The sequence below is a fragment of the Dermacentor variabilis genome, chromosome 5 (assembly GCF_050947875.1).
Source record: "Dermacentor variabilis isolate Ectoservices chromosome 5, ASM5094787v1, whole genome shotgun sequence".
Lineage (NCBI taxonomy): Eukaryota > Metazoa > Arthropoda > Arachnida > Ixodida > Ixodidae > Dermacentor > Dermacentor variabilis.
The window spans coordinates 63,643,606-63,660,914 of record NC_134572.1 but is presented as its reverse complement, the minus strand read 5'-3'; the positions used below and the strand labels follow the sequence as shown (position 1 = coordinate 63,660,914).

Below are 17,309 nucleotides of genomic sequence, written 5' to 3'. Positions count from 1 at the left end.
CTACCTGAGAGTCTACTGACCTTGAAAATGGTGCCACTGATAACTAATCTACTGAAAATGCATATCCAAGTGTTGAGACCTATAAGCTTTTGCACAGAATGAAGCGATTTTGCATCAAATACGGGAGCCGAGTTCTTGCACAAGCAGATTTGTCGACGGACACGAAAAATCCGCGGAAGCCTAGCCATAAACAGCTTCGCTGTAAAATAGATGCGCTTACTGGCGCTACTTCGTCGGTCAGCGATTCGTGCTATGGATAAGTCGGAGCATCCGGTATAGCGCATACCCAGTTGCACCAAAATTATGTAGCCCAGAATTAGAAATCAAAGGAGGGGTTGAATATCATGCGCTATTCCGTTAAGAGATCTGTATGCGGTAAGATACCCATCAGGCGACGTTTTAATTACAGGTTTTAAGTAGCAATTTATTGTTTGATTACGCAGAGCCGAATTCCGCTCACTGGAACTTAGGTCGAAATTACGAAGAAACTCGTGGATCAATCGTAATAATGCTTCGCATAAAAAAAACGGACCTTGCTTTTGTCTCATGCAGTGATGGGCGATAACTCGGAGTATATACATTACATTAAGCCCGATCCTAGTGCCAGCTTATGAAATAAGCACAACTGTTTCACTGCCAAGCCATCGGGAAAAAATACATTTTACTCAACATTCCACTGACTTTATTTAATGACCACGCGCGGCGTCTCCAGTGCGCAAGAGAACTATAATAAACCTACTGGCATAGGATATCTGTCCAAAGCGTAGCATTTCTGCGATAAGTATTTCAAAGCTAGTACTATTCTGAGAATATAAATAAGCAGCTATAACTTGAACACCAGCAGTCATGGATTCCGCAATTGCAAGATCGCCCTAACTAATCTTGAAATATTTTTTTTTTCGGTCATGGTCACTAGGCTGACATTGGTGCATGGTACGTACATGCTAACATCCATCTCGGGCAAGAGAGAAGAAAAAAAGAACATTTCTATCTCTACTGGACTGCCTTCAAAGATTTTCGCCGTCATCGCTGAAACACGCGGTACAAAGCTCGGCGAAAAGGATCTTCTGCACGTCCGCGCAGTGGTCATGTGACTGGCTCCGGGGTTGCCGATGTCGAAAGTTACGTCCGTGTCGCTAACCTTGCACAAGCGCAAGCCAAATTCTCCGAACGCTCGATTCTCGTTCACCGTTCTCGCGGTTGCGTTACCGGCGACATGATGAACCGCGTACGGTTTCCTCCCACGGAGTACAAGGATGTAGACGCAACGTCCTCCTCCCCGAGCTCCTTTAATTGACCCACGAGGTGTGACGGGTGGGGAATCCCGCGAAGCTTTAGTCCCTCTCCTTCACCTCTAGCACCCCGTCTCCTTTCAAACTGCCTCGCCGTTCCGCCTGCCGCCAGCTATCACATCCGCGAGTGTTTATTTATTCGTTGTTCTGAAATGAACGTTACATTATACCTATACACTGTAAACAATTGTGCAAGAGGTACACACGAGCATGCCTATCCGTTCGAAGGTGAGCATTCGACTAAAACCAGACTGGCTTGAACACACTTGAAATTAGACTGAGTAAACAATCACTATTGTTTCGTAGGTTTATTATCTTAGCCGAACTCTTTCCGAGTCTTTCCGATTTCTTCATGATGGGCGACGGACGTTAGGAAGCTGCAGCAGCTTCTTGTTGGTCCGGCTTTGTGACCCTGGTAACAGCTTTTTTTTTCGTTTTATTTTTTTCCCCCGGGAGGCGACATTGCGAAGGTACTGCACGGTACGGCAACGCTCCCAACGAAAGGTTTATTGTCCTGGAGGTGACCTGCATATGTAATGACTCAGAGCCACTTCCGTATAGGTTCATATCGGTTTTAAAGACCATTCTTTATGGTCATTCCTCTCTCTCTCTCTCTTTATGTTTACTGTTATGCTAAGTGCGCTGGGACTAGACAAGAGGCGGCAAATATGATTGTATTCAAACTTCACACTGATTTCGTAATATGAAACTCGCCTGGAGGATGGAGGGATGCGCGAGCGGTCACTCGCTCAAAGAGCTAGCTGCTTGACTGAGTATATGAAACAACAGTAGCCATTCCGAAGCCAGTAAACGGGGATCCGGCCACTCACCCCGCCCCCCTCCCCCCTCCGCTCCGCAGTTACGACGCCATTGTGTCCGGGGCTCTATGTGGCTCAGTGCGACGAGCAGTATCGCGAAGGTGCATCTAAACTCTCCAACATCACCCTTAAGTTCATACAGCTATTCTTCGATAAATTACGGTCCTGTATAGACAGCGCTGATATTAACCATGACCACATGATACAATTTCTGCGATTTTTTTACATCTCGCTCGTTCATAAGTCATTATGTCATTGCTATGCCCTATACTGTTCGTATTTCACTGTTAAACTTTATCGCGACACGCTCGCATCTAAGAAGTTGTACGCACTATACAGCTTCTCGTTTGGAAGTTATGGAGCCCGAGAACGTCATTGCCGAGGTCGAAGCGCTAGCGGGAACACAACATGGTCGGACACGACACGGGCGACACACGGCCACGTGGCACATGGCCCACGACGACGCGGAAGCGGCCTCCGTATTTATAGCGACCGCGTCAGCTCGAGCATGCGCACGCCATGAAGGTCTCCTCCTGTCAGGTCCCTCCGTCGCGCAGCAAGAAAGAAAGAGATCCCGCATAACGCGTGTCCGTACAGCGCTTCGCGAATAAAAAGGAAAAAAAAAAGTTAAGCAAATCGAGAGAAGCCTCATTTGCGTAAGTTCGCGAACCGTGCCGACACCAAGGGCGCCTGGCGAAACCGCCCACATGGGCGGGCAGCTGGGTTATTGCAACAGAGCACCAACATTAAAGAAGACGCGATGCCTTCTCGCTTGCTCCGGGCCACCCCCTTCTCGTCTCTTAATAGGCGCGAAATGCTGGCGCCTCGTGTCGATCACGGCGGCTCGGGGAGGACGCGCACACGCACGCACACACCTGTCTGGCCTCTTTCTCTCGACCTGACACCAAAGGCGACCAGCGACGACCGCGGCGAAGCACGGACGTCCGCAGAGAGCATCTGAACGACTCCGAGCTCGGGGCCAGGAGGTGCCGCGAAGACACCACCGAGAGACGGTAGAAGCTCCGGTCCCTCCTATAGCCGAGACGCACCAAGAAAAAAAGAACGTGATGGAGACGAGGGTCGTTAGTGCAGCCGTCTGCTGCATCGTGGCGTTAGGCGCCTTGCGCGGCGTGAGGTGCGACGAGCCCAAGTGCGAAGACACGACGCGCCGGCACGCGCTCGTGCCCGAGTACACGTGCTCCGGCTTCACCAGCGCGGAGGACTTCGCGAAGCACTTCAAGAAGGCAGCCGAGCCCGGGACGGACCTCTGGTTCATCCTCAAGGACAGCAAGCTGGATTACATTCCGGCAGGTATGCATCTCGCGTGCGCCGTTGTTTGTGTTTTCGCATTCTAGTAACTAATCGCGCCTTGCTGTTTAAAGACGGGAAAACAGAGGTAAGGGATTTGAATGTACCCAGGAAGGCCACCTCGGTCCTTGCATCCGATTATACGCAGGGCCAGTGGGTGATGTTGCACAAGAGATAAAACATCTGATTAATTGCTTAGCGCGGCTAGGGTTCTCGACGATGAATGAATTAATAAGCGTTTATTAAAACAGCCACACCCGCCGTGGTTGCTCAGTGGCTATGGTGTTGGGCTGCCGAGCACGAGGTCGCGGGGTCGAATCCCGGCCACGGCGGCCGCATTTCGATGGAAGCGAAATGCGAAAACTCCCGTGTACTTAGATTTAGGTGCACGTAAAAGAACCCCAGGTGGTCAAAATTTCCGGAGTCAACTACGGCGTGCCACATAATCAGAAAGTGGTTTTGGCACTGTAAAACCTCATAATATAATCTAAAACAGCCACTTGTCATCGAGGTAGGAGGGTCCCTTATTCCAAGAACCCTCTGGCCTGGATCGCCCGCTGGTACTGGGCGACGACTTCGTTCTCGTCAACCAGGTCCAGCTTGGAGATCACCGCCTCCCATATGATTTTTTTTTTTACGATGACCTGAAGTGGCTGCGAAGTCCTGCTTGACCACTCTGTAAGGGTCTATCGCCGTCTGCAATCCGTAAGGTCCTCATCCTTCGGAGAGAGGGAGAGAGGGAGACGTTTCTAATTTTCTCACAGGCAGTACAAGCAGTGTTGCCACAAGTCATAAAAAATAGCTTCTTGCTTGAAAAATCAGTAGAAATCATTAGATTACTTTATGCTGGCAAAAGAGGAACTTTAATAGAAGTTCTTGCCAACACGGATCCAAAGTTTATTGTTGGTTCCACAGTGTGCCATCCGCGAAGCAGTGGCACCCCTCTCCCCCCCCCCCCCCCCGTCTAGCTACCCCACCCCCTCCAATACAGTGGCCTCCAAACTTTTTGGCTTGCTGCGCAATTCGAAAAACCACACGGCACACTACGAATTTCGAACACCATAGCTGTTAAATGGACGCCGCGTTCCAGACTTCAAAGCTGCTTTGGAAGGGCCTCGGGTGACATCAGGTACAGGAAGTCTGAAGTGGTCAGTGCGTTTTGAACTATGTGTAAGCCCCCCCCCCCAAAAAAAAAATAAAAAAAGAAGAAGAAAGGCGCATATCGCTTGTTGCTCGTGCACAGTAACAAGTGATGGCGCCTTAGCAGTTACTTATTTAAAAAGTAGTACATTTCGTAGAAAGTAGTAGACAAAAAACAGTCAAAGAACTTTATTTACAAGGTCCTGAGAAACTTTGCCCTAGGGCAGAGCTGCGGGCCTCTCCCACATGGGGACTGGTAGGCAAAGTAAACAATTTTTGAAAAGTAATAGATATAACTATCTTTCTTTTTCTGGAAGACTAAGAAAATGAGCAGATTCCGAAGCTTTATCACTGGCTCACTAAAATTTTGAAGAAAAATATTCGTTAGACGGTTTCCATAAAAAGCGCTAAAGACGAAGACAAAGTCGAACACATACGTTAGGACTGGCGCTACTTCCAACTCTGCTAGTTCTGAGTTGGAAGTAGCGCCAGCCCTGTCGTATGTGTTCCTTCGACTTTTGTCTTCGTCTTTAGCGCTTTTTATGAAAACCGTCAAGATGAACCAACTCGCCCAAATCAAGGTATTGTTGCAACAAATTCGTTAGACATTCCAATAAATCTGTTGATGTGGCAAGGCTGCGTACATGTCGACTTACTTGGCAAACGCCTATAGTGTCGACCGCGATGGTTTCGGTCGTGTGCTGTCTAAACGCGAGATGCGTGTGCGATGCGGCCGCATATCTGAACGGGATGTCCCGCAACATCGAGAGAAAATTACAGCAAGAATAGGGTTTAAGCTGATAGCGCCAGCACCCATGAGAGGATATTGCACATACTGCAACCAATGACGTGCCTGAGAGACAGAGAGCAACTCTGCAACATGCCCGCATTGTGTAGAAGAACACACATCGGTCAGACTGGAAGGCGATTCTGAAAACTAGAGAGAGGGCGCGCAGTGGAACTTATAGTAACGTTCGCGAACGCCAAATCGTAGTCAGTGGTCCGTAAGGTCCTCATCCTTAGGAGCGACCTCGTAGTCTGGCTCGTGAGTGATCGTGCTGGGTACCTTGCTCTTGAGGTGAGTCGCGAACACTTGTGGATGTTAACTGAATACACAGATTCCGCTTACTGCCCTGACCGACATGCGCATAAGCAAGAGAGACGATTCGGGAACATTGCTGCCGTCATAGGTAAAACAAAAGAAAACTTAATCTGCTGCAAGGTCAATGAGAGAGGCGTCCATTGAGCATGCTTCATCCTCCTCTCGTCGCCTGTGTTCTCAATATCAACAGCGACCATATACGGGGTGGTGATTTCTAAGTTTTACGGATTTTTTTGTTTAATCGCCTGTGGCAGATAGCGCAACTCTCGCCCTCGAGCTGGATTATTGGAAGATGCATTGCTAGCACGAGAAATCTAAACACATATTCAACTAATTAACAAAAATCCAGCAACTAAATTCTTAATTACTTAACGGCCCAGATTGCAATTTACGAACTTTAGCCGGTGAGTTTACAAGAAATCTGCACTTGAATTTAATTTCCAGAATGACACTAACTTCGAGATAATATTTCCGTAAGTGCGGGATGAAATACGGGGGGCGTTCCAGTTACTTTTGTGCTTCAATGCATAAAAGGATGCTTTGTTAAAAAAAGTAAGTGTAACAAAAGCGCATTTTTTATGGTGAGTTTAATGGCGCGTACCTTCAAACTTGTGTCGTTCTGATACTTAATTCCGAGTGGATATGCCTCGCAATCTCACCGGCTACAATTCGTAAATTGCCACATGCGCCGTAAAGTAATTAAGAAGTTGATTAGTGAATTCGGTTAACTAAGTGAATATGCGTTTCGATTTCTCGTGCAAGTAATGCCCGATTCTCTGAATGACCCAGCTCAGGTACTAGAATTATGTTATCTGCCACAGCCGATTTTTGAAAGATGCCGTAAAGCTTAAAAATGATCACCCCATGATATATATTTAATGCTTTGGACAAGAATCTCCGCGCATCAGTGCGGGACGATCACTACAATGAATTAACGTTTAACCCGGCACTTTGACTCCGGTAACCTGAGTGAACGAAGGATAATTATAGTTGATGGTACTTTGGAACCTTGCATCTACGCCGGAATTATCACGTCCGCAGTAGTAGAAAGCTCTTGATTAACTTGGACCAGCTGTAGTCCTTTAGAGGGTCATTAAGTCTAAAAACACGGCCGATTCTGTATTCAGCGCCACTGGAGTGCGACCGCTGCTCCGCTAATAGAGCCGCATATGTGGTGTGTTTGGCAGTTGAACGCCATTGCCACTGAGCAACGACAGTGTATATGACCAATTATAGGAGTTGAGAAAAAATTACGGGGAGAGGAAACAGGTGGCTCAGAACCTTAATGTAGCAACCTTTGACCTACCACCACTGTAACATTTTTGCAGACATTAAAGCTTTCCGTAACAGTCACGTCGTGTAACCATGCGCATTCTATGTCGATTACAGATCATTTCCGGGATAGGGATGCGGAAAGCACGTCAACTCATTGGAACGTATATCAAACGCTCCAGCGCAAAGCGATCAAACCGGCACAAACAATTCTCCCGCAGGATTTCTGGGCGAGCACCGGGCGTCGATGCTGGAGTTCAGCAACGTCACCCTCGGGTCGTTCTTTGAGCCCGGCTCTAACCGGAGCCTCTTCTCTGGCCTGGAGCCGTCGCTCAAGCGGGTCACCTTCACGCTCGGCAGCACCCTGCCTAGCACGTGGGCCACACTGCGCCCGCTGGGGAGGCTCGAGGAGCTGGTCTTCTTCGAGATGACGGGCCTCAACCTGACTCGCGACTTCAACGAGCTGCCCGCCGGTTTGCGCAAGGTAAGAAAGTCGGCGGACTTGGTGACGAGAGGGAGGTCTTAAACGTAAGAAAACTAAGCAGCACTCACCGATTCCTATCGGCTATGAGTTCATTTGCTGCGACAGCCAGCAGGTTCACATAGCGGACATCACCGTCTTCGCAAAGAAACAAATTCTTTGAGATTCACACAAGGTCGTCGTCATCCATTATAATAATGTATGGGTGGCATGGTAATGCTGCATCTCTCAGAGCCTGCATGGAGCGCAAGGTCCAAGCGCCATCACAGTGGCCAGCGCGTCCAGCTCCCGTGCAGCCAATTGTCACTGGTACGTGAGTTCGAATCCCACACCTGTGGCGGTGGTAGGCCATATTTTGCTTCTGGCGAAATTTGGTGGACAACCTTCACACTGTGCTGAGTTGGAAGTTGAGGATGAAGAGACGACCCGAAAACGACGACTACGGCAATCGGCGTAACGAAAATGGCGGACACAACAGAAAGAGACAGAGGAAAGGAAAAAGGCAGGGAGGTTAACCAGAGGGGAAGATCCGGTTTGCTACCCTACGATGGGGAGAGAGGGGAGGGGGAGGTAAAGGGATAACAAAGTAGAGATAAAGAAAGAAAGGAGCATAGACATACAATCGCAACAAACCAACTTTTGAGCTATTGACTGCTGTTGCCATGTAATTGCAGAGTAAATATTGACGCTTACTCGGAAAGCCTTTCTTACGTAACAGTCTTTAAGGAGCCTGTAATTTATGATAGCTAAAGGCGGGGGAGCGATACGATCCCCGTAGCGATGGCCTATCGAGGAGGGCATTTACATAATACAAGTTTTCTTATTAGAAGACCTGACTGTTGGTATTTGAAAGTGAAAGGTGCTTTTGACTCGGCGTCAGCTAAAAGCCTACTTTGTGGAAGTAACCGAGCACACAAGGGGTAGCTAAAACGCTAAACAAAGGGGCAGCTAAGCCTCGATCGTCTTTATAACAAGTACGAAAGAATGGTCACAACATCTGCTCTGCATAAAACGCACCAGAAATCTGTTGGGCAAGCTGCAGCAAACATTGTAAAAGCCCAGGACAAAGGATTCGTGTGTTTTCACCTGTTTCTGTTCCCTTATCTCAAGAAAGTACCGTGAGACTGGATTTTTTGACAAGAAAGCTTCATGTAAGGTATTAGCAAGCAAGGTTTAAATCTACTGGATGATTAAAATTAGGCTTGACATATTTCTTAAAATCTAAAAGAAAGCACAAGTTATGCAGCCAGGGTGCGACGCAACAGCCACACCATATCGGGAACGAGCTTTGGCCTGGTACCCACAGTCCTGCATGCGTAATGCATACGAATTGAGATGAATTTTTCAGGCGGATATCTCGGAACACAGGCGTGCTAGAAGAATTCTACCAAATGAAATTGTGTAGGAATACGACTACCAATACAAACATGCTGGCTTACAGCAGTCAACAGAACGTTTATTAATCAAATTAATTTGCGGCGCGCAAAATCCTGTCTTCCTCGACATCGATGGTGCTACAAAATAATAAGGTGGTTGACGGTGACAATTATAATCTCAAATTTTAGTCTTCCTGGCCCCATTACTAGTGTGCAGAGGTGAATTCCACGTACTTCTCAGCGCCTAATTTTAAGAAATCTCTAAAGCTTTGATCACCCTATATAATTTTGATCACCCTATATATTTCTGAAGCGACGGTTAATTGGGCACTGTCTAGGTGTTCATATCCATAGACTGGAGCAGGCTGTAGACGCTCCGTTTGACAGTGGTTTCAAGAGCAAGTATCTCTACTTGTAAATGAATAATCGGCATTTAAACGAAATAAAGGTGGACGAATTTATTGACATACTCGTCCGTTCCCACCTGTCGTTACTCTATATGAACCACAGTTCGAGTAAACATCTATTTCATGATGAAGTATAGTTCTCACAGCGTTGACACTGTGAAAAAAAAATAGTTTTTTTTTTTTTGTTCTTCTAATGGTTCACAGATCTTGCTAGCGAATATATAAAGTATCTGCGTCCTTCCACATTACAAGTCTTGCTCTCTTGGTTTGTTTGTTTTGAACTTTGGTAGCTTGTCTACATATCTCCCGAGCTTAGTATGGGACAGGTTATGTGCGCAGTCACAAACATAAAAGTCGTGAGCGACAAACATTTGGACGTGGACAGTCTTTAGCACTCTCAGAGTCGCGCAAACCGGAGCAGCGTGCCAACTCATAGAAGAACACTAGTGTAAATAATTTTTTATTTATTTTCTGAGAAGACTTAAGCTATGCTACAAGAAATTTATAACTGTCCAGTTTTCAAAGAAGGTCTTTGTCAAAAAAACATGCATGATATGGAACAGCAGGGAAGGTAAAATCTGAGCTTCGCAGAAACGAGACGAAATTAGCTTTTGAAAGCACGCCAACGAGATGCTAATAAATAGAGTTAAATATAATAGAATAAAATAAATAGAATAGAAGTAAGGGGGGGGCGAAAATCAAGCGCGCGTTCTTGCAAGCCCCAGAGTTATGCTTATTAATAATACGACTTTCAATTAAGGAGAGAGCTAGCAGCGGTGCAAGGGAACGCCTTCCCTATTTCAATGACACGACGCGACGGTTTAGCGTGGCCCGCTAGCATAAGTCACCGGCTCAGACGCCGACAGGCCAATCCATTATGACAGCAGCGTCCTCTGTCACCCAGAACGGCAGAGTGCGACTATATGTACCATGTTATCTAATCTTTCTTTCCGCTCCAATGCGCTATGTATACTGAAAGCTGTGTGTTTGATATACACTATCTTCACCGCTGTTTTATTATCTTTAAACCGGCACATCTACAAAAAATGATAAAATTTTATATTCATTTCCTTAATATTCGTATGTGGCCATATAGTGTGGGATAAGAACGGTTGTTGATGCCTATCGAATTAAAACTAAACCACACTGCAGGGTCGCCTCAGGGTGCGTTTGTTGGTCTGTTAAGAAAAATATATTGCTATAATATGTATATACATCTTGGAATATGCGAGTCTTACGCCCAATAATCACGAAAAAGTAGTCCACGAACTTGACTTGCATATGCTTGCATAGTCAATGAAACTGATACTACAACGTGTGCAAATGATGTCTCACTGATATTCAAACGTGTACGATCGACGTACACAGCGTAGAATTGAGCGAGTTGTTGGGGTTCGTTAGAACGGCAGCGCAAATGGGACAGCGACAGACGGCGCTTGTCCCATGTGCTTTTGTTCTCTGTGTCGCTGTCCCATATGCGCTGACGTTATAATGATTATGTACAATGGATATACGACAAATTGCTGCATGTCTGTACTTTGCATGGTCTTGCGGCAAACACAGAATTGAGTCATAAATATGCACATTCAAAGTGCATGCTGCATCTCTACTGCAAATTCTGAGCCAATACAGAGGCGCACACGTTTCGAAGGTAAAACGTACAGATCTACCTTGCATTTAGTTACTTATAGTGAAGGATGTATCTCCCTTGAGCTCTCTGATACTTTGGAATTGGAGCCGATATTCGAAGTCAAATTATTTTTCGAATATTCCGATTAGACTGGATTAGGAAAATCTGCTACTCAAACATTCACATTCCTGGTGACCCCTTCGACAAGGAAAAGGCAGTGCCACTTCAACATTTCAAGGCGCCGACACTTATTTCACATTCGCGCGCTGAAGAAGGAAGAAGTGCGACTGTATAATGTACTCCCGGTGCACTGCACTTACGCGCCTCGCCAAGAAAAACAAAGAAAGCATTTTACTATCCCTAAGCACGCAGCTTCGGAGTGAAGCACAGCATTAGTCGCCTAGATGAACGGATATAGACTGAACGCCTGACAGTAGATACCATGAAACGCCGTGGCTTTACGATGCCTTATGGTATTTATCAGTGCTTCAGTGAAGGCCGCAACCAATTCTTTATATAGGGTCTTTTCACCACACCTTCTCAATTAGGCAATAAAGTGTATCTTGCTTAAGTGTGACATCACATCATCCATCATCAGATTTTTTCTTTCATTTGTTTTTTCATGTTTAGTATTTTTTTGTAGAAATACAGCTTCTGCAATGCTTCTGCGCAGGGGTTCACACGCAATTAGCAGAGCCCAGAGGGCATTATGGCGACGTCCAGGGCGTCTGGTTGATAAAGCATGCACGTGAAATGAAGTAGCAGGAGGCACGTGCTTCGAACACCTCCAACTTATATTCCTGATCTATCTATCTATCTATATCTATCTATATCTATATCTATCTATATCTATCTATATCTATCTATATCTATCTATATCTATCTATATCTATCTATATCTATCTATATCTATCTATATCTATCTATATCTATCTATATCTATCTATATCTATCTATATCTATCTATATCTATCTATATCTATCTATATCTATCTATATCTATCTATATCTATCTATATCTATCTATATCTATCTATATCTATCTATATCTATCTATATCTATCTATATCTATCTATATCTATCTATATCTATCTATATCTATCTATATCTATCTATATCTATCTATATCTATCTATATCTATCTATATCTATCTATATCTATCTATATCTATCTATATCTATCTATATCTATCTATATCTATCTATATCTATCTATCTATCTATTCTATAACTTGTATGTCAGTCTGTACGTGCCCAGAATTCGCGAAAATTCAGTCCCTTGCAGAAGGATTTTCTGGCGCCGACAATATAGTTTGTCAGAGAAATTTGTACTAAGACTAATATGAAAAACGGCGCAGACGCAGTAATACCGTTTGCGTTCACGGAAACGTAGTAACACCACAACAACATAAAAACTAAAGACTACGTGCGTTTGCTCATGGAACACCATCTTAATAGGTCACTTCCACAGTTTCTGCACGAAGTGGGGTATACACGCGATTATTTAAGCTCCCGAATATGCCTGTTAGCAGCCTTGAGAGCACGAAAGTCTATTTCCCAGGCGCATTTTTTTTTCTCTTTTTTTTTGCATAAAGAGAGAAACTCAGGTGTTTTCATTTTACCACTCCTCCCGTGCTGCCTCTGTACACACCTTCAAGATATGATGTAAATAAAAAGAATACTTATGTTTCTTTCGTCAGTTGAGACGCAAACTCCGCTTTGGAGACTGAAACGAAGCTGGTACGAGACGTACGGCCTCTCCAACTATTGCGTCAGCTTATTACTTGGACGTATATAAATTCATCTTACATAAATGGGTGCCGCTATCTTGGGCTTTAACACGGGAATGTTCCCAATTCTGAATCAATTAAGCCGTTCACAAATTTCCGAACGTGCCATGTTACAAGCACTTTCCAACATTTCCAACAATTTCAATGTCCAGGATCACGCTGCTACGGTGGGTTCGCCAATATAAACAGTTCATGTTGACGGTATACACCAAGGCCTACACACGCACATACAAAAAATACCTCCATACACAGCGTGCCGCAAGCTGCAGCTGGAACAAAATACTTAATTAGCGCTGGCATCTTTCAGGTGGTGATAGTCCGCACAGGAGTGGGCAGCGTCGACGACGACTGGCTGTCTTCGCTTCTGAACCTGGAGAACGTTCGCATACAGAGTAGCACGCTGGACCGGTTCACCAGAAGCATGCTGCCAAGGCCCGCGCCCAGGCTGCGCAAGCTCACCATCGGGTACGTGAACTAGGCGGCGGCATCGCGCACTTAGATGTGTTGAGTATACCGCCCCTATATGGGCAACCAGCGCTGAAGCTTCGCGTGCCATCAGCAGCGCCGTAACACACAGCCTAGTGAGCGGTAGACACAGTTTCCAGTAGCACATGCAGTAATTTCGTGTCAGCAAATTCACCGATCGTCTTGAGACACACTTTTCACGGCTCCGAACATGACAGGGAGCAGACGTGCTAGGACGTAGCATGCAGCGCATCGGACTGAGCAAACGTTGACACATGCGCGCGTCTGTTATCGTTTAATATGCCGCGCTATATTCGTAGCCTCCATACCGGACGGTGTCAGCATATTTCAGTTGCACACTAAAGCTGAGCGCCTCCTGGTCAGCGCTGGTTTTCCATAGGAACGCACCGGTCGGCGCGTGGAAAAACGTTGCAGTGCTTTGAATGCAGACACCGATGTGTGAGGCGGGAGCGAGTTATGCGTGTAACGAAGATAACTTTTGCGAGAACTTAAGTTTCCAGATTTTCGCGGATGACCCAAAGCTCGCGAAAGACTGGTGCCGCGAACTATTCGCACTTGCGATATACGTGCTGTTTTTCCTGCGATTTTTCACCAAGTGGTCAACAACAACAGAACTGAGCCGCCTTATTTTTACTGGCATGATCTTCTTTATTACTAAGTAGGGCATTTAATGCGGATACCCTGTGCCCTAGCTACCTAATCTGGTGGCAAAGCATCTGCGGGGTTGCTTTATTAAATTCTTCGTACGCGTTTTTTATAGTGAAGTCTCCATTACTCATATCTGCGACAACCTACGGAGCGTGGCTAGTTTTAACTGCAGCGTAAAGTATGCATATAACAATATTACGAATGTTTCTGTCGAGACAGAAAGTATCTGCTGCACAGAAATAGATTTCCTCTCTGGAAAACATTGAACGCGGTCCCAATGGGACAACACGTAATAATGGTTCAGCGAAATCACTGGAGGTGACTCGTGCGCGCGTGCCCGTAATTACTAAGGATAAGCAAGATACAGATACAAGACGAGATCCTTATATCGGCGTAGTTGTGAAACTTTACATGGTCCCACAACGAGAAATACCGTTGTCTAAAAAGACACACGAGTAAGGAAATGAACATTATGACGTGAATAACAGGCCAAACGCAAGCACTACACCTGACTAGAATTTACGCCATCATTATACGTAGACTGACCGGCAGAATGATATGTATGTAGGAAGGCAACAATAATTTTTCACTGTAGCTTAAGGTATTCTTTAGCTTTCGGTGTGCGCCAAAAAGATGGTTATGCTAGAGGGCAGGATATGAAACAGCGGTTAGATTTTTTTTCTCGATTTCTTCCTCGCACAAACTGCGCCATCCGTGTCTGTGACGCCTCTGATGCTCCTTACTGGTATCCTCAAGGGGCACACATTCGTGGCAACCACAGCCAGTGTGTATGCCCACTGCAGGAGAATGCGTTTACTCAAAGTTTTGTTTCCAACACGCGTTGCCATCCGCTGACGAAGTCCTGTCGGTCTTGCAGGGACAGTTCTCTGATGTCTCTGCCAGAGGACTTCGGCGCTGACTTTCCCGTCCTGAAACAAGTGAATCTCCGTCAGAACCTGATAAGCGGCTTCAGTGAGCAGAGCCTGGCGCCGCTAAAGAATAGCAACGCGACTGTTGTGCTCTCCGGTGAGTGGTTAATTAGCTTTCGCCATATCTCAATAATGTCCGTGCAGCAGTGCCTCTTTGCACTCGCTACCAGCCACGTAGCCAGGCACACTCAATGAAGATAAGCGACGATAGGGGGGATCCGCGAGCCAAAGTTTCTTGTTAGTCGCAATCATACGAAGTGACGCACAGTGAAGCCAGGAAAAGTATATGAAAAGTTAATTGTTATGTTTAATTAAAATGGTTAAATAATCAAGTAAAGGGAGATGAAAGAGGAGGAACAGATAACTTGCTGCAGGTGGGGACAGAACCCACATCTTCCTCATTGCGCGTGCGGTGCTTTACCTTCATCACTCTAACGGTGATAGTGTGATTTGAATATGACTACTACACTACCCCCCTATACCCCGTACCATAATTCTGTATGATCATATGGACGTATATGGAAACACACACATTTTCATACTTGCAGCATACTATAGGATCCTACTGAATTATGGGATTAAGGGCACATGGGGCATGCGGGATGTTTCAGTAGGGATATTCTACTAATATTGGCGTAGCGACTTTGGTTGGTTGGTCTGTATGTCTCGTACAAAAACCATTCAGTAGAAAAAAAAAAGAAACAGAAAAACTCAATGTGCAGATCCCGCACACTGGGGTAATCATTGTTATGCGAAGCATTTCGCAGATAGATAGACATCTAGCGTTGTTTTGGGTTCCGAAAAGTGTTACCAGATGGTGCAAAAAATCCGCGTAGTGACGAGGAGCTGTGACATGAGCGTGTGCGTGACGACAACGGCTAGACAACGGCACGATGACGACGACGGTGACGAGGACGGCTTAACTGATTTGTTGTACTCCTGCAATGAAACATTACAACCTGTTCCGTCTTGCGGTGCGGTATCACATACAGCTTCAAAAAACCTGTTTATATATATACTTTGCATGAGTGAAGCAAAGTAAGGCTGTTATTCTTTCATGCCAGAGACGCGCGTCTGTGGTCTGATGGGTATAGCATCGGGCTTGTTGCGTATGGGAGACCCTAGTTCAAGTCCCGTGATCGGACAGGCATTTCTTTTATTTAAGAGACCCCAAACGAGGCGAAACGGGAACCGCAAAGTGCCTGGTGAGAGGTAAAGAATTTAAATATCTTGTATCCGACGTAGTTAGTACGTGCGACGTTTTGGTTACGAGCGAGGTGTTCCAACCACGGCGACTCCACTGAATATTTTCATTACTTTCTGCAGGAAATCCGGTACACTGCGACTGCAAGGTGTCGTTCCTGCTCGCCTACCCAGACTCGTGGACGTACCCGGAATGCGGCACACCCGAAGCACTCAGCGGGGTTCCCCTCAGGGAGCTCACCCCGGAGAAGCTCGGTTGCACTGAGCAGAAGGAACCCTGAGCAATTCAGCTGACTCGAACACCCACTTCACAGATGACAATGATAAAGGTTTCGAACGGTGTACCTTTGTTTGTCTCTTTAGTGTAGGGCAGCAAACCGGAGACTAACGTCTGGTTAAACTCCCTGCCTTTCATATTCATCTCTCTCTCTCTCTCTTGGAAAGCGCTCCCCGAAAACAGAATACGAGAATTCATTCATTCGGCTGTTTTGCCAGTTCCAGAATGGCTACGTATGTACAATCTTATGTATACAACTGCAGACTCGGTACAATATCCTTTGCCGCCCACGATGGTCTTTTGTTTGACTTGGCACCGTTATAACAGTGTGTTATAGCAGTGTGTTAAAACAGATCACCGTTCTACGCATCACATGACCTCACTTATCTCCTTCGTTATCACCATCATCATTATCATAATCATCATCATATTTATGTCCACTGCAGGACGAAGGCCTCTCCTTGCGATCTCCACTTACCCCTGTCCTGCGCCAACCGATTCCAACTAGCACACGCAAATTCCCTAATTTCGTCGCACCACCTAGCCTTCGGCCATCCTCTACTGCGTTTCCCTTCTCTTGGTACCCATTCTGTCACCCTAATGGTCCGACGATTATCTAATCTGCGCATTACATGACCTGCCCAGCGCCATTATTTTCTCTTAATGTCAATTAGAATATCGGCTACACCCGTTTGCTCTCAGGTCCAAACCGCTCTCTTTCTGTCTCTCAAGGTTATGCCTAGCATTCTTCGTGCCATCGCTCTTTGCGCGGTCCTTAACTTGTCCTAAAGCTTCTTTGTCATTCTCCAAGTCTCTGCCCCATATGTCAGCACCCGTAAAATGCACTGATTGTATACTTTCCTTTTCAATGATAACGGTAAGCTGCCCGTCAGGAGCTCACGATGTCTGCCGTATGCGATCCAACCCACTTTTATTCTTCTATTAATTTCCTTCTCATGGTCAGGGTTCCCTGTGATTAGTTGACCTAGGTAAACATACATCTTCATAGAGGCTGACTTGCGATCTTGAACTCTTGTTCCCATGCCCGGTTATTTATCATTATCTTTGTCTTCCGCTTATTATAATCTTCAACCCCACTCTTACACTCTCCCTGTTAAGGTCCTCAATAATTTGTTGTAACTCGTCTGC

The 17,309-nt window shown here is 45.9% G+C and overlaps 1 protein-coding gene across 1 annotated transcript; it reads left to right on the top strand.

The window, feature by feature from the left end:
* The first annotated feature begins 2,877 nt into the window (after positions 1-2,877).
* Positions 2,878-16,225, top strand: LOC142582675 (toll-like receptor 2). Its single transcript, XM_075692613.1, has 5 exons — positions 2,878-3,421; positions 7,154-7,416; positions 12,925-13,082; positions 14,629-14,777; positions 16,007-16,225. The coding sequence occupies exons 1-5, from the start codon at positions 3,178-3,180 to the stop codon at positions 16,162-16,164; spliced, it is 972 nt and encodes a 323-aa protein (XP_075548728.1). The 5' UTR covers positions 2,878-3,177; the 3' UTR covers positions 16,165-16,225.
* The last annotated feature ends 1,084 nt before the right edge of the window (positions 16,226-17,309 follow it).